This window comes from Pipistrellus hanaki (assembly GCF_964339955.1).
Source record: "Pipistrellus hanaki genome assembly, chromosome: 1".
NCBI lineage: Eukaryota > Metazoa > Chordata > Mammalia > Chiroptera > Vespertilionidae > Pipistrellus > Pipistrellus hanaki.
Window position 1 is genome coordinate 62,400,627 of NC_140503.1, and position 17,937 is coordinate 62,418,563.

The 17,937-nt window shown below is 45.8% G+C and overlaps 1 protein-coding gene across 2 annotated transcripts in view; it reads left to right on the forward strand.

Annotated features, from left to right (window-relative positions):
* DNAJC17 (DnaJ heat shock protein family (Hsp40) member C17) overlaps nucleotides 1–17,937 on the forward strand; it is a 35,417-nt gene that overhangs the window by 5,824 nt on the left and 11,656 nt on the right. For both annotated transcript variants that reach the window (XM_084904758.1, XM_084904757.1), the window contains exons 2-4: nucleotides 16,437–16,506; nucleotides 17,168–17,226; nucleotides 17,444–17,531. In XM_084904758.1, the coding sequence (XP_084760884.1) occupies nucleotides 16,437–16,506; nucleotides 17,168–17,226; nucleotides 17,444–17,531 (217 nt within the window). The remainder of the gene's footprint in view (nucleotides 1–16,436; nucleotides 16,507–17,167; nucleotides 17,227–17,443; nucleotides 17,532–17,937) is intronic.

Sequence of the window (17,937 nt, forward strand, 5' to 3'; positions counted from 1 at the left end):
TCCTCATTGGGCTGCCTGTTTTTTTCTATGTGTTAATAAAATCTGCTATGATTCCCCGGATTTGTAGGGTGGCTTTTTGTAGTAGGTGTCCTGTGGAAGCCAGGGGCGTTGTCTCCTTGGTCACCTGAGCTGGGTGCTCTGTGAATGTCCCTTGTGAAGGTTTTATGGGCCCTTCTGTTGTAATTGAAACTTGGTTGTTGGCCCTTTTGTGTGTCGGGTCAACCCTCAGGCTGTGAGGATCAACCCCAGCCACAGTGTATGAACTGCTGTGCACATAAGCAGAATTCTCCGTAGCCGGCCTGGTGCCTGCCAAGGTCTCCCTTTGTACAAGCGGTACATGCCGCTTGTGAAGCCAATTAGATCCCGCTCTGATGTTCGAGGCCGGCCTCTGGGAGAGACTCTGGTAGATGGGCAGGTATCGTTAACAAGGAACACTCATGGGGGGGTGAATATGATTTTGATGTCTTTACAGTAGAGCTGTAACTGAGAAGGCTACAAAAGAAAGCTATTTTGAAGGCTTTATTGCTAGGTATTCAACATCAAATTTCAGCTATAATAAATCTTGGTCCCTTGTTGTATTAACATAATCAAGGATTTTGCAGTTATATTTTTTTCTAAAATCAAATAATTAAAATCCTTGTTACTGACAATCCCTGCTCCGCTGCAGTTGCCATCACTGTCCTCTTCCCCTCCCTTAGCAGCCCCCTAAAAGCTCTTTCAAATTGTCTTTCAGAAAGCTGGTACACTCCCAGCCATTAAGTATTAGACTGCCCATCTCTCTGCTGGGAGTCCCCACCCTGATTCTTGAAATCAGCATGCTGTGTGCCCAGTGCTTTGCTCAAGTCTGTCTGCCTCTCTCTCTCTCTCTCTCTCTCTCTCTCTCTCTCTCTCTCTCTCTCTCTCTCTCTCTGTCACACACACACACACACACACACACACACTCACTCACTTTAGTTCCCCTGCTACCTTTTGGTTTCCTTTTCCTTTCTCCATGAGTATTTTACATGAAGGTAGAAACATTTCTCACAAACACCATTTGATTACACAAACTTTTAAGCGGTACCATGTGCCCATCCCACGTGGTGCTAGGGATATAAATGTGAGGAGAATATCCCTGAAGGGCCACCCCAGCTTGTCTGTCCTCACTTTCCCTGTCTGTGCTCCTGTGGCTCATCATTTTGAAACGCAGGGGTTAATGTTGATAATTCTACAAAGTTTGTATTTCCACACGACTGATGAGAGCAAACCAGTCCCACCTCTCCCTGAAAGCCTCCATGACCTCTCTGTCCCCATGGCCTTCCACCCACCTCCACTCCCACTCCCACCTTCTCTCGTTAATTCAGGTCTTCTGGTGGCAGAGAACACTTTAATGAAGTTACCACGGAATTCTTTTCCATCAAACCAGTTAATGGCTGCCTTAGCTGAAAGAGAGTTATCAAATACTCTGTTGTCTCCCCTTTTGGCTTCTCTCTTTCCTTGTCTGTATACACATTTATCATCCGTTCAGGTCTTCTTCTTTGTCTTGGCAATTCCTGTTCATTTAAAGAACCTCCCTACTTGATCTGTAGACACACCCTCCCCAAGTCCTTGTTCAAAGATTGTTTGTTATCTGAATGATCGGATTCTTAATCAGCATTTGGTCTGGGTCCATAATCCCTGTGACCACCAACATTTTTGAAGCCACTACAGTCACCACTTGATCCTGTCATAGGACTTCTTTCATCCTTATCATATCTCCACGCCCTCTGCCTCTTCCCTGTGACCCACCATATCCCCTATTATCTTCTCTATTCCTGCCCACATCAGACAGTCATCTTGTGTGTGGTGGCTGTAATTTTTCCTTTGTGAATGGTAACACTACTGGTTTTGATTATAGGAATCATGCTGCTGATCATAACTAGACTGTTGAGCAAATATTTAACCTCTGTGTGCCTTGGCTTTCCCATCTGCAAAATGGGAATGATGGCAGTTCCTCCTTGCCAACATTGTTGTGAAGCTTGGTCCAGGCAAAGCACTTAGCACAGGGCCTACGACAGGTTAGCTCTTGCTGTTATCATTGTTGTTCCACCTTTCTTACACTGTGAGTGCTAAAGTCAAATACATGCTATCCATACCTCATGTCTGTCCATACCCCTTGCCCCTCTCACTCATTCCAGTCCTGACAGACCAGTGCTGATTCACCCAACACTACACCAGTGATTCCTGACTAAGGCAGTGGTCAGGGTAGAAAGGAGATGGGGAATCAGAACAAAGTTGAGAATCAGCAGAGTCCACTGTTCAGTTCAAATCTACAATGGATGGAGTTTGTTACCATGAACAAGTACCTTTTGGGTCTTGTAGAGTTGAATAAGACATTACTTCTGCTTTCTGACAGCTCTCACAGTATAGTGAGCAATGAATTCTGAGGTAGATGCAGGAGGTGCAATGAAAATATATAAGGAAAAGGTAGGAATAGAAAGGGAGACACAGCTTGTACGATTAGCAGGATCAGGGAAGATATCCTTCAGGAGGTGTCATTGTGCAAGGCCTTGAGGAGAGAAAAGAATATACCACAGCGGGGTTAAAGGGATCTTCTACTCTCATTTTATATGTGAAGATGGAGGTCCAGGGGGGTTATGGGACTTGCCAGAGTCACCCAGTGAGAGAGAGACCTGAGGGGTGAGAGCCCCAGTTTAATATTCTCTTCACTCCTCTGCCACTGACACGTGGATTTCTCTCCCGTCCACAGCAGCCTCGCCTTTCATTTGGAGCCCTTCGAAGGCTTCAGACTCACTGTATCTTGGCAGGTATCACTTGGTGAAGCCAGCCTCAAATTTTAAGTGTATTTACCAGGAAAACTTAATATTGACATTTGAGGGTGGTTGAAATGCATTTTGGTCAACTTTTCGAAGACTCAAATTTTAAGTGTACTTACCAGAAAAACTACCATGGAAACTTAATATTGACATTTGGCAAGGGGGGGGGGGGCAGTGGATATATTTTATTACTGCTTTAAGAAAAAGGCTATTTTACCTTTATGCTAGCTAATCCCTTTCCTTAAACCATGTATTTCTGTTATAGCCCAGAATGTGATCCGCTGGCGTTGTATCTTACAGATGTAAGAAGAGTTAAGTTTTTGAGGACAGACAGGGGCTTGAAGGAACAGCATGAGCATGAGGAAGTAGCAGTAAGAGTACTTGGCATGACAGGGAATGGGGCATTGCTTAGGGTTCTTTTGAATCTGAAAAACGTGGTGTCTTTGGACCTCTAGGTTATAGTGTGGTTAGACCTAATTCTGTGGACATCCGGGGCCCATTTCTGCAGTTGAGGTGTACCTGACTCGGTCACTGCCTCTGAGAGGAGCCTCTCACCGGAACAGGCCCAGGTCCCTGAGGTTGGGCACCGAGCCTGGTTTCACTTGATGATAGTCGTTTGCTCATCAAGGGCCTGACCAGCACTCCAAGACTTCGCCTTCTCTCTCTGATGGTTAACTCACTCCTGGGTTAGTTGTCTGGCTGGAGCTCTGGGTTTTTGAAGTTACTTGGCTGCCTGTTAAGTCAAATGGAATGATTCATTTGTGTTTGTAAGCTCTTCATTAGCATTCAAGATAATAACTCTCATTTATATGACACTAAATTGCTTTCACATAAATTAATCTCATTTGATGTGATCTTCAAAACAAGCCTGTGAGATAGGCAATGACCATTAGCTCCAGTTTATAGGTGAGAGACGAAGTTTAATTGATTTGCCCAGCATAGGGTGGCTAGTAAATGCAAAGCACCTGCCCAAACCTGAATTTTCTACTCCTCTCTCAGAACCTTTTCCATGACCCACACTTCAGGAGCACTAGGGCAATAAAAGACAGATTTTGGGGCCTCAGAGAGCCTTGGGACTCCAACAGTGACACCGATGGAGATTTGACTACATGAAGCTGCCCAATCTGGCTGACCCCAACAGGTATTGAACTGGTCTGGAAAGTTGGATGAATATGTGTCAAAATTTGCATTAAAACTACCACAGCAGAGTTTCTATTTCAATTGAGGCAGTACTAAACATATTCTCCATGCTCATAGCTGCGTCCCTATTTTTGCTGTTTTAAGTTGGCTCACTTCTTTATTTCTTTTTTTTTATTGATTATGGTATCACATAATTGTCCTCATCCCCCCAATCCCATCCCAACCCCTCCCTACATATGCCCCGTTGTCCATGGCCACTGGCCAGGCCCATATGCATGCACACCAGTCCGTTGGTTGATCTCTTCCCCTTTACCCCCACCCTCCCCTACTTTCCCTCTGAGGTTTGAGAGTCTGTTCGCTGCTTCTCTTTCTCTGGGTCTGTTTTTGTTCATCAGCCTATGTTGTTTATTATTTCTTCTGGATTTGTGAGATCATGTGATCTAAGAAATACCCTTGTAAGAACCTAAACTGAGACAAGCCATAATGGTTATGCTGATAGGCAAATGATCAGTCTGTAGGGCTCACTTCTTTTTAAAATACATTTTATTGATTTTTTTACAGAGAGGAAGGGAGAGGGACAGAGAGCTAGAAACGTCGATGAGAGAGAAACATCCACCAGCTGCCTCCTGCATACCCCCACCGGGGATGTGCCCTCAACCAAGGTACATGCCCTTGACCGGAATCAAACCTGGGACCCCTCAGTCCACAGGCGGACGCTCTATCAACTGAGCCAAACCAGTTTCGGCTGGCTCACTTCTTTTTATTAACATAAATTTGTTTATAAAGGAAACTGGTAGCTGAAACCGGTTTGGCTCAGTGGATAGAGTGTCGGCCTGCAGACTGAGGGGTCCCAGATTTGATTCCGGTCAGGGGCATGTACATTGGTTGCGAGCACATCCCCAGTGGGGAGTGTGCAGGAGGCAGCTGGTCGATGATTCTCTCTCATCGACGTTTCTCTCTATCCCTCTCCCTTCCTCTCTGTGGAAAATCAATAAAATATATTTTTAAAAAAAAAGAAAAAAACTGGTACATTAAAGGAAAAAAGAAATGAACGAAATGTAGGAAGTGCCAGGGGCCAGAGAGAAGGGGTTGTACACTCCGGGAAAGGGCGGAGACCGGGGGCCCAGGTCTCCAGGAGTTGAGGGTAACAGCAGGCAGTGGGGAGAGGTGAGGGACAGCCAGATCCCCGGTATAGATAGACCTGAGGGTGAGAATCTCTAACCTGAGATAAGAAGGTGGGCAAGGATTTTGGAGTCTGAGCCGGATATAGGGGTACTTAGCCGGATATAGGGTGGGAGAGGAGAGATGGGGCCTGAGAGAAGTGGTACTGAGGAAGGGAATGGCAGTAGACAGGGCTCCGGGTGAATTGCGGATTTGGGGAAGTGGGGCTGAGAAGGAGGGCAGGGCAGATATCAAGGCCCAGGAGAGAGTGCTGGGAGGGCCAAGGGAAGGAGGAACCCAGAGGTGAAGGCCCGAGACATGGGAGAAGCTGAAGAGTGACCTCAGAGATGGAATGAGGATCCAGATCCCAAAGGGTGCGTGGGGCAACATTTGGAGAGAAGCGAGCCAGATCCTGTACATGGGCCCAGTCGGTCCAGGCTGCGTAGGTTATACCCCGAGTCTGATGATGGGTATGGTAGCAACCTGAGAGAGATGGTGTGAGGTCCAGGTCCCCCCGGAATCATCCTGGTACCACCAGCAGGCCCACATTTTGGGAGTGTGGAGCTGAGGGTGCTGGTCTGGGGGTTGGCTGGTACCCTGCTTGCACTGAGGCTTATGAGCAGTCCGTAGTTTCTGTAGTGACCAGGCATTTAGGAATTTCTCCATGGTGCTGTTGCAGTGTGGGCCATAAGCTATAAGGAATGAAAGGGATCAGTCTTTTAGGCAGAGTATTTATTCTAGATAAATACCAGAACCCTATGGTTTACTTCCTGCCTCTGACATTGGGCAGTCACATAACCTCTGCTATTCCTGGGGCTATGTCTGCCTCTCCCAGGCTTGGGGAGAAGTTCCTGCTGGGCATTGGTTACTGGGTCCCATCCTGGAACCCAGTCTTTCTAGCTGACTCCCTGACGTGGTCTGTTCATTCAGTACCTGTGGCCACACTGAGTGGCCTCCCTGTGTGTTCTCCACCTCTCAGTCCTATCTGTACATCTTCCTATCTGACTCCCAAGTATGAGTCTGGCTTTTGAGAACTGGGCCTAATTACCTGTACCACTTACTTACCTGGCTCCAAGTTTTATAAGAAAGGGCTGTAGGCCCTAACCGGTTTAGATCAGTGGGTAGAGCGTCAGCCTGCAGACTCAAGGGTCCCAGGTTCGATTCCGGTCAAGGGCGTGTACCTTGGTTGCGGGCATATTCCCAGTAGGGGGTGTGCAAGAAGCAGCTGATTGATGACTCTCTCTCATCGATGTTTCTAACTCTATCTCTCTCCCTTCCTCTCTGTACAAAATCAATAAAATATTAAAAAAAACAATGATCTCCTCTTTGTAGGGCACCTTTCTTTTAAGTTAATTATGGCTATTTTATGTTTATTGGACCCCTTAGAGCCTAGCGTTTTTTTGGTAAATCAGGAGTTCATTCCCCTAAAGGGGTGAACCTGTAGGCAGGTGGATTGTCAGAGGCCCCAGCTCTGTGCCGGTGCAGAGCCCGTTGGAGATGGCAGGAGACCCAGCGCCGGGCCCCTCTCCTGCTTTGGGCTCAGGTTGCTGCAAGTGGTGGAACCAGTTATGAAGACTCCAGGAAGGGCTGGGTGGCTGTTAATTCATGACTCATTCTCCTCTATAATGTGGCTCTGGGGAGATGACATTTTAGTTCTCACAGTTGGTCTCTTAGCAGTCTGCTATAGTGATTTCTTCCCTTTCCCAGATGTGATTTACCAAGAGGAGGTGTTAGGCAGCAGGGGAAATTGTGAAAAAGTGGTCAGGTCCCCTAGAGTCGGGGCAGCACCCACTTCCTTCTACTCCTCAGTGGCCTGAACTAATTGACATAGTTGAGGCTTTCTAATTGTGTTTGGGTTGAGAACATATGAAAGTTTGCCCCTTTCGTTCAATAGGTATTTATTGTGTGCCATTAAGTACCAGGTGGTGGTCAGTGCACTGTTCTGTGCCCTGCCCCCTGAAGTGCATTCCCTTTTTAAAGGGAACCCACATAATTTCTTATACCTGTATGCTCTCATATGAGGTGCAGTTATGACCAAGTTATAGCTTTTATCCAGACCATACCTGAAAAAAAATGTAGATTCCAGGCAAGTCCTGGCATCTGGCATAGTTTAGTACAGGCTGATTAGCGAAGAGATGGAAAAACTATATATAAAAACAGTCAAATTTAAGATCATCACCACCCAAGCAAAGGAAAAGCCTGACTCTGCTCTCAGTAGCATTGAATGTGCTGTTACTGTTCAGTAGTTTATGTTCTGGATGATGATCCTGAGACAGAGACAGATTAAACTCAAGTGTGTCCTAGGATGGAAATGGGGAGGGGGAGGCAGTAACATTTGAGAAAGACATCAGGAGAAAGGCCACACACTCTTCTCAAACTGGATTTTAAAGTCCTCACAGAGCTTATGTTCATCTGAGGTCTTTGCCGACCTGGGCCTGGGCCTCGGAGACAGCCTCGTCCTCTGAAAAACCTTGGTCTGGTCTGGTCTGGTCCGGAGGCATTGGGTGGGAAGTCTCTCAGCTCTCCCCTAGCTCTCTCCTTGAGGCCTCAGCAAATGCTAATGAATGTTTCCAAGTGTTAAGGAGACCAGAGGACTTAGGGGAAACCTAGAGGTAAAGAAGGAAACTGCATGTGTTAAGACAATGCCATAGCCTTTGGCAACTTCCTGTGGCTACTTCAACCTTGCCTAAGCGATCCCAGCACCTGCAAAACCCAATTTCACAGGGGAGCCGCTAAACCTTGATGCCTGGAATAGGCAGTTCTGTGTTTACCCCACATCACTCCACACCAGGTCCCTCTATTTGTTCTTCTGAAAGTTCCTTTTCCTTCCCAGCTTTATCAGAGTTCAGAAAAGTATTGTTGCATCCTTTTGCCCTGAATCTACTTTCTTTTCTTTTTCTTTTTCTTTTTTTTAATATATTTTTTATTGATTTTTTACAGAGAGGAAGGGAGAGAGAGATAGAGAGCTAGAAACGTCGATGAGAGAGAAACATCGACCAGCTGCCTCTTGCACACCCCCTACTGGGGATGTGCCCGCAACCAATGTACATGCCCTTGACCGGAATCGAACTTGGGACCTTTCAGTCCGCAGACTGACGCTCTACCACTGAGCCAAACCGGTTTCGGCCTGAATCTACTTTCTTGAGTTGCCCATTAGGTAAGCTTATCCTATATAATAAAGAGGTAATATGCAAATTGGCACTCACACCCTCACAAAATGACTGCCTATGGCCAGGCCAGCAGGGAGGTTAGTGAGGGACCACCAAATGACTGAATAGCAGGCTGCATGGGGTAACCAGGCTGGCAGGAGGACAGTAAGAGGCAACCAGACTGGCAGGGGGCAGTTAGGGGTGACCAGGCTGGCGGTGGAGGGGGGGGGGCTGCAGTAAGAGGCAACCAGGCCAGCAGACAGGCAGTAAGGGGTGACCAGGCAGGCAGGCAGGTGAGCCATTAGGAGCCAGCGGTTCAGGATTGTGAGAGGAATGTCCAATTGCCGGTTTAGGCCCAATCGGACCTAAACTGGCAGTCAGACATCCCCCAGGGGGTCCCAGATTGGAGAGGGTGCAGGCTGGGTTGAGTGGACCCCCCCCCCCCCAATGCACAAATTTCACGCACCAGGCCTCTAATTTATTATAACATTATTATTTTAAAAGGCTAATACGCAAATTGACCGAATGGCCAGTCTCCATGATGCGCACTGACCACCAGGGAGCAGATGCTCAACACAAGAGTGCGCTCCCACTGGGGAGTGCCCCTCAGCCAGAAGCCCTGAGCTGGCAGCAGTGGCCAGAGCCCCTCCCGCCTCCGGGGCAGTGTAAGGATTCTGACTGATGGCTTAGGCCGCTTGGGGAGCAGGCTTCAGCCGTCAGGCAGACATCCCCCGAGGGCTCCCAGGCTGCAAGAGGGCACAAGCCAGGCTGAGGGACTCCCCTGAGTGCACAAATTTTGTGTACCAGGCCTCTGCTGGGGAGCATAAGACATTTTGGGGGCTGGCAATCTGAATTTGTTCCAGTAACCTGCTTTCTACTGCACCCTCTTGCTAGCCAGTAATTAACTCCATTTGTGAAAAAATGTAGGAGACTAGCAGCCGGACTCTGTACCTAAGTTAATCAATGCCCCTAATGCACATTCCTGAAGTCACTGCCCCTTCCTTAATTATCTGTCTTGCAAGAGCTATTTACCTAATACTTCCAATTTACAAGGGGCCATAAACCAAGTATGTAACAGCTAATCTAGAGGGAGGTCACTGGCACCATCCAGGATGGACATTAGATACAATCTAAGTTAACCATTCCAACTGACTAGCAGGGTCTGTGAGACTCCACTACAGAAGCTTGGTAGTTAGGAAACAAAGAAACTCAAATATATAAAGAGAAAATCTCATTGTCTAAGGGGTCCAGAATCTGGATCTTAGAGTCCCCTGAACCAGCAGCTCTGCTTTGAATAAAGGCTTTTCCTGAAACCTCAGAGTGTCCAACTGTCTCTTCAACACCAATTCTATATATATATATATATATATATATATATATATATATATATATATATATACACACACACATATATATCCATCCCTATACAAATAGACAACAGCAGAACAACCAAACAACCAGGGGCACACACGGAACATGGTCGGCGTCAGCAGCAGGTGGCAGAGTGCAGAACATGGTGGGCATCGGTGCAGCAGGATAGTGGAGCAGATGAGCAGGGGCGCCAGACCAAGGTGGGGTGCCAGTCATCGGGGGAGCCTTTGGTGATTACTGAAAATTCTATGCTCCCCTGTACCATGGTCCCACCCAGCACTCACATCTGCTGCTGGCGCCCAGTGCTGGTCCCGATCCCTTGGCGCCATCAGCAGGTTCTAGCAGCTGCTGGCCCCGATTGCCCCTTAAGGGCTTCTCCACCTCCCGCTGCTCCTGAGGGGCTCTTGGGGCAACAGCTGCCTCTTGCACCTGCTGACAGCGTTGGCCTGCTTGCACCCGCTGCTGGCATCATCCTTAATCCCTCCATGCCATCAGCGGGTGTGAGTAGGGCCAGCTCCGTCAGCAAATGGGAGCGTGGCAGGAGTGGGGCTGCCAGCAGACGGGACCCAGGGCCATGGCAGGAGGGGCCGGGTGGCAGTGCAGAGGATGGGCCAAGACCTTCCCCTGAGCCCACTGCAGCCTTCTGGCCTACAGTTCCTTTCAAGGTACACAAATTTGTGCACTGGGCCCCTAGTATTCCATGACACCTCTAGTTTCATAATAAACAATATTAACTCTGGGAGCTTTTTCAAAGGCCTGTTTTAGGAGAGTTGTGTTTACATGAGAAATTCTTCAGGCAACAGTCACTTCAGGCCAGTTTGTAACACAAAACACCAAACTCTAGGCCAAACTGGTTCAAAGTCAAAACTGACCTTCCAGGCTATACCCCAGGAATGAGCCCCGCCCAGAGGAGGCTTAGCAGCTAAAGATAGCAATAACTAGTTAATCAGGACAAACACACTGGACCAGCACACTAAACCAGCTGACCTATGGTTCACAGTCTCTGGAAGATCTCAGGACACCTCCACTCTTTGAGAGTATTTCAGAGCCTCTAGAGGCTGACCAAGGATTGAATTTTAGAACTGCCCTCCAGCAGACTTGAAAACAGTCCTGTCCACCTCAAGAATTCAAATTGGGCTGACCTGGTCCACTGTGGACTGACATCCAAACTTGGAATTACTGTCAGGTTGGCATCATACTGGGCTGGTGTTAACAATTATTTCCTCCCAGGAATGGATAAGGGAGAGTTTTGGAATATATATATATATATATATATATATATATATATGTGTGTGTGTGTGTGTGTGTGTGTGTGTGTGTGTGTGTGTATGTATATATTGTATATATATGTATACATATGTATATATATTTTTAAAATATATTTTATTGATTTTTTTACAGACAGGAAGGGAGAGGGATAGTTAGAAACATCGATGAGAGAGAAACATCAATTAGCTGCCTCCTGCACACCTCCTTGGTACCAAGGGCAACCAAGGTACATACCCTTGACTGGAATCGAACCTGGGACCTTTCAGTCCACAGGCCGACGCTTTATCCACTGAGCCAACGGGTTAGGTGGAACTCATATTGAGTGCCTATTTTGTCAGGTACTTTACATGAATTATATACTCCTCACAGCAGCCCCTGTGGGAGGGGATGCTTTCCTCGCTTCGTAGCTGAAGAACCTAAGAATGAGTGCGATTCAGTAATTTTCCCTAGATCATGCTAGTTGTACGTGAAAGACTCAGAATTTGAAAACCCATCTGTTAGACTCAACTTCCTTTCCCTCCCTCCCTCCATTTTTGATTCCTCCCTCCTCCCCTCTTTCTTCCTTCCTTTTAAAAAATATATATATTTTATTGATTTTCTTACAGAGAGAAAGTCAGAAACATCATGAGATGAGAGAGAAACATTGATCAGCTGCTTCCTGCGCTGGGGATGTGCCTGCAACCAAGGTACATGTCCTTGACCAGAGTCGAACCTGGTACCTTTCAGTCCACAGGCTGACGCTTTATCCACTGAGCCAAACCGGTTTTGGCTTTTCTTTTCTTCCTTTCCCTCCCTCCCTCCCTCCCTCCCTCCCTCCCTTCCTTCCTTCTTGCCTCCTAGCTTGGAACAGTAGAAAGAAGCTAAACATGCCTGTTTTTTTCTATTGAGACATAATTGATAAATATACCATGTTTCCCCGAAAATAAGACATCCTCCAAAAATAAGACCTACTTACAGGTTTCCTTCTGAGTGAAATATAAGGCATCCCCCGAAAATAAGGCCCCCCTAGGCTAAACATGAGAGATTTGGTCCACTGATTCTGAAAGAAATGGAGTCACAAGAAATTCACCAGGAAATTCAGGAATTGGATTGTTATGATGATGTTCCAGAAGATGGTGACATGATTGTCATTGAATAAATGAGTAAATTCTTGATACTGTAGGATTCACAGTTTGTCTGGTTTGTGTTGACAACTACCGTACTACCGTACCGTATACAGGTAATACATTTCCTTTATTTTCATTTAACAATAAATGTGTACCGTATTCTTCTTTATGGAAAAATAAGACATCCCCTGAAAATAAGACCTGGCACATCTTTGAGAGCAAAAATTAATATAAGACACTGTCTTATTTTCGGGGAAACAGAGTACTATTATATTGGTTTCAGGTGCACAGCATGATTTGACATATGTATATACTGCAAAACGATCATAGTAATAAGTCAGTTAACATTCATCACCTATAGTTAAATTTTTTTTTAAAGATCTATTGTCTTAGCAACTTTCAAATATACAGTATAATATATTTTTTTAAATCCTCGCTTTGGAATATTTTTTCCATTGATTTTAAGAGAGAGTGGAAGGGAGAGACAAGCACTGATGTTAGGGAGACACGTCGACTGGTTGCTTGCTGCATCCCCCACCCCACCCAGGGCCGGGAGCCTGCAACCGAGGTACATGCCCTTCACCAGAAATGAATCCAGGATCCTTCAGCCCACAGGTCAACACTCTAGCCACTGAGCCAAACCGGATAGGCTGCAGTATAGTATTTTTAACTCTAGTCACTGTGCTATACATGACATGCCTAGGACTTATTTATTTTATAACTTATTTATAAAGGACTTATTTATTTTATAACTGAAATTTTCTGCCTTTTGATCCCCTCCACCTATTTGGCCACCCCTGACCCACCACCCCTGGTGACCACCAGTCTGTTCTGTGTATCTATGGGTTTGGGTTGTTTTTTATTTTGTTTTGCTTTTTAATTCCACATATATGTGAGATCATGTGTACTTGACCTTTTCTGTCTGACTTATTTCACTTAGCATAATGCCCTCAGGCTCCATCTGTATTGTCACATATGGCGAGATTTTAATCTTTTTTATGGCTGAATAATATTCTATTGTATGTATATACCACATTTTTTTATCCATTCATCCACCAATTGGCACTTAGGTTACTTCTGTGTCTTGGCTATTATAAATAATACTGCAGTGAACATAGGGGTGTATATATCTTTTTTTATTTAGTGTTTTCACCTTTTTCTCCCCCCCCCCCCCCACCCAGATATATACCCAGAAATGAAATTGCCGGATCACATGGTAGTTCTAAATTTTTGAGGAGCTTCCATACTGTTTTCCACAGTGGATGCACAATTTACACTCCCACCAACAGTATACAGGATTCCCGTTTTTCCACTCGCTAACACTTGTTATTATTTTTGGTCTTTTTGACAAGAGCCAAATCCAAAAAAATTATTACCAAGACTGATGTCAAGGAGCTTACTACCTGTTTTCTTCTAGGAATTTATGGTTTCTGGTCTTACATTCAAGTATTTAACCCATTTTTAGTTCATTTTTGTGTTTGGTGTAAGAGGTCATTCTTTTGCATATGGCTATACAGTTTTCCCAACAGTATCAAAGATACTGTAATTTCCCTAAGTATACAAAGTGTCCCAAAAATATGTATACACAGTTTAACAGCTGATAGCTCAATGTTGAAAATTAAATGTATTTTAATAAACACTGTCTTTATAATTTTTTTAAAATATATATATTTTATTGATTTTGTACAGAGAGAAACGGAGAGAGAGAGAGAGTTAGAAACATCGATGAGAGAGAGTCATCGATCAGCTGCCTCTTGCACACCCCCTACTGGGGATATGCCCGCAACCAAGGTACATGCCCTTGACCGGAATTGAACCCGGGACCCTTCAGTCCCCAAGCCAACGCTCTATCCATTGAGCCAAACCGGTTTCGGCTGTCTTTATAATTATTCAAAGTATGTATATACATTTTTGGGAATAACCTATATTCTTGGTTTCTTTGTTGTAAGTTAATAGACCAATAATTTGTGGGTTTATTTCTGGATTCTCTATTCTGTTCCATTAATCTATGTGCCTGTAAATCATACTGTTTTGATTATTATAGCTTTGTAATAAAGTTTGAAGTGTATGCCTCCAGCTTTGTTCTTTCTCAAGATTGCTTTGGCTGTTTGGTGTCATTTGTGGGTTCATACAAATTTTAGGATTGCTTGTTGAATTTCTGTGGAAAATGCCATTCACATTTTGACAGGGGTTGGCACTGAATCTATAAATTGCTTTTTGTAGATGGGCATCTTAATAATATTGATTCTTCCAATCCGTGAGAATGGTATATCTTTCCATTTATTTGTGTTTTATTCATTTTCTTTCATCAGTGTCTTAAGGTTTTCAGTGTGCAGTTCCTTCACCTCCTTGGTTAAATTTATTCTTGAGTATTTTATTGTTGATGTAATTATAAATGGGATTGTTTTCTTCATTTCTCTTTCTGATTGTTTATTATTGGTGTACTAGAGGCCCGGTGCTTGAAATTCGTTTCTCTCTCTCAAAATCACTTTTAAAAAGTGGGAGGTGAGGGGTAGATAACGGGCTAAAGAATGTAGATGACATTTCAAATGTAAAACTATATATTAAACTAGCACCTGCATTCCCTTATCTGTGTGTGTGTGTGTATGTGTGTGTGTACATGTATACATGTGTGCGTGCGCACCAATGGAGTCACATTGGCCAGGGCCCAATTTTTTTTTTTTTTTTTTTTTTAGTTGGGGGGGGGATCAGGAAGGGAGAGAGAGAGAAAGAGAAATATTGATTTGTTGTTCCACTTACTTATACATTCATTGTTTGATTCTTTTATGTGCCCTAACTGGGTATTAAACCCAAAATCTTTGCATATAGGAATGACACTTTAACCAACTGAGCTACCTGGCTAAGGCCCATTCCCTTAGAATTCCTTTTTTTTTTTTTTTTTATCTTTTTGTAGTGTAAACAGAGCTAGGTTTTGTTGTTGCTGTTTAATGGTGAAGACGTCTGTTGGGGTGGGGAGGTGAACAGGTGGGCCAGGTGAGCAATTGGGAAGGTGGGAGGGCAGGAAGGCATGTCTATACCTTTGCTGCTCCCAACCTGTCCTGACTGGTTCCTTCCGCCTCCTGCTCAACCAGGAGAGCCAGATGGGCCAGGTTACCCTAGCAGGTGAAGGTGTAGTGCTGGCAGTGGCCCACCAGAGGGCAGCACATCCCAGAGGTCTAGGCAGCTGCCGGCCTTAGCATAGATGTGGGAGTGCAGAGGCACCTGTCTACAGGCCCTCCTCCCCTAGGGCCTCTGGCAGCTTGCCTCTGAAGGTCCTCATTTAGCCCACTGTGGGTAGAAGTATTTACTGGTTCCCGCCGAGAGGTGGAAGTTCTAGGTCCAGAGGCTCCTCCCAGGATCTTTGAGCAGCAGTAAGGTATGTAGGCAGAAGTGAGGGCAAGCCCTCAGGAAGCAGAGGGCAGAATCTGGGATTTTGTGCTCTGCTTTCCCTTAAAACAAATGAGTGGGTAATAGACGAAAGAGAACCTTGGTAGCTGTTTACTTTTACTAATAGAAAAAAATACTACTTTTCTTCTTTTCAAATCAGAGATGCAACGATAAAATGCGCCATAACCTCCCCACCAAGATGACCTCTGTTGACAATGAAAAATGATAGTAAAATAAGACTTGTTTAAGGTTTGAAATTTGAACTACAGAATGGCATAAAATGAGACGAAAATGTTTCCCTCCCCTCCATCTTTAGCTTCTCTCCGAAGGAAACAACTCTTAAGGTTCTCATGATTGCTTTGAGGGGAAAAAAGAAAACAGAAGCTGTGCACATGCCAGAGTATCTCGAACTATTTATATTTCATTTGTTTGATTGTTTATTTTAAACCCCGAAGTGATCATATTATATAATGGTTCTAAGCCTTTTTTTCACACACCTTATCTTAAAGATCTTTCTAGTCAGCACGTATAGATTCCCATCTATCTTTGTAAATGGCTCTTTGTTGATGGAGATTTTGGTTGGTTCTAGTTGGGGGCTAATATAAATAGTGGTGCAGTGGGCATCCTTGTATGTTTATGTTGGCATACTTCTACAAGTCCAAATTCCTAGGAGTGGCTCAAAGGGAAAGTGTATTTTAAATTTTGATGGCAAAATTTCCCTCCAGAAAGGTTGCCCCAGTTCCCATGCCCATCGAGGTGTGTGAGATGCCTGTTTCCAGGTGGCTGCAGAGAACCTACCCCTGCCTGGAGCCCTGGGCATCCCAAGTGATGAGATTGGGGCTGGGCAGGACGTAAGCCCAGCCCCTCCGCGCCAGGAGGTCTGGGCTCCCTACCGGCCCTTGCCCCCTCCACCGCATCTCCTCGGTGGCTGTGAGCTACTGTCTCAGTGTGGGAGCCAGCAGCCTCCCTTATAGGGCTTTCCCTTATCGCTTTAGCGAGGTTCTCTTGTTTGCTGTGGGTGAGAAAGAATGAATGAGCGTGTTTTCTGACTCTTCCAGGTGAAGAAAGCATATAGGCAGAAGGCCCTCTCCTGCCATCCAGACAAAAATCCGGATAATCCCCGAGCAGGTGAGACTCTCCTGGGTGTGGTGCCCGCCTGTGCTCCCGGGGGGTGCTGGGAATGCTGTGCACACAGCCCGCTGCTCGTGTTGGTGGCGGGTCCATTGCTGATGTACTCGCCTTCCTGCTGGCCTGTCATTGCCAGGGCCAGCCTGACAGGTGAACCGGGCTGAGGTAGGGAGGTGGGAATTGAGAAAAGAAAGACAGGAAAGCGGGGTCGGGAGGACTACAGGTAGCCATTGACCAACTGTAGCAAGTTTATTAACTGCGCAATGCCTTTTATACACAAACACTTGAAAAGGAAGTCAAGAGGAATGTACTCTTTGTTCCTCTTAATCTCTAAGGGAGAGACAGAGCAGAAGGACAAATTCTTGGTACAGTAAATCTAAGTAAATAGTTACAGACTTCTTGGCAAGCATGAAAGGTTGCTCTCATTCTACTGATAGGAGCCATCCAAACAAGTCTGGGAAAACTGTGTGGGTTGGGGCCAGCCTTGCTAGCCCCCTCGAATGCAAGGACCTTGTCAGCTTACACTCTGTCTCCAACATGTCATCCTATGTCAGCTTTTCTGCCAGCCTGTGGCTTCTTTGAGGTGCTTTTCTGAGGGAGCACAACATCACCAAGTCTAATTTAATTTTTCTCCTCTCTGTTTTTTGATCTTTGTGTTTAGCTGAACTCTTCCACCAGCTTTCTCAGGCCTTGGAGGTGCTGACTGACGCTGCAGCCAGGGTAAGACACCTCCTCTGTCTGAATTGTCTTCATGGTTAGAGACCACGTGGTACTTCAGCTCGGTCCTCTGTGCCATGCCATGAGCACGGTCCCAGCTGTCCCAGCCTAGCGGCCCTCCCAGGGCTCAGCGGGGGGCGGGGCAGGGGGACAGGAAGATGGCGGGGCCCTCTGCTTGTTCCCTTGCTGACTGCTCCTCGGCGTTCCTTTCTCCTGCCAGGCCGCGTACGACAAGGTCAGGAAAGCCAAGAAGCAGGCGGCAGAGAGGACCCAGAAGCTCGATGAGCGAAGGAAGAGAGTGAAGCTTGGTAGGTGAGATGGGGGTGCCGGGTGGCCTGCCGTTTCCTTGGGCAGTTTTGATGCGCAGCCTCGCCTTCCTTCCTGGAGCTCATTCAGTTCCAGCAACTCAGCCTCTTGGCCCAGCTCGGGGAGGAACCCTGTCCTCAGGTGGACCCTAAAGGACACCGAGAATAACAGCAATGACTAGGCTCACTATTAGCCAGGCACTGTGGCCAATGTCTTACTGTCTCTTAATTGTCACAGTGCTCAAAGGAGGTGGATATTACCGTGTTTCCCCGAAAATAAAACATCCTCCGAAAATTAAGACCTACTTACAGGTTTCCTTCTGAGTGAAATATAAGGCATCCCCCGAAAATAAGACTCCCCCAGGCTGTCTCAGAATGAAAATTAATTTACCTGACTGGTAAACTGGTC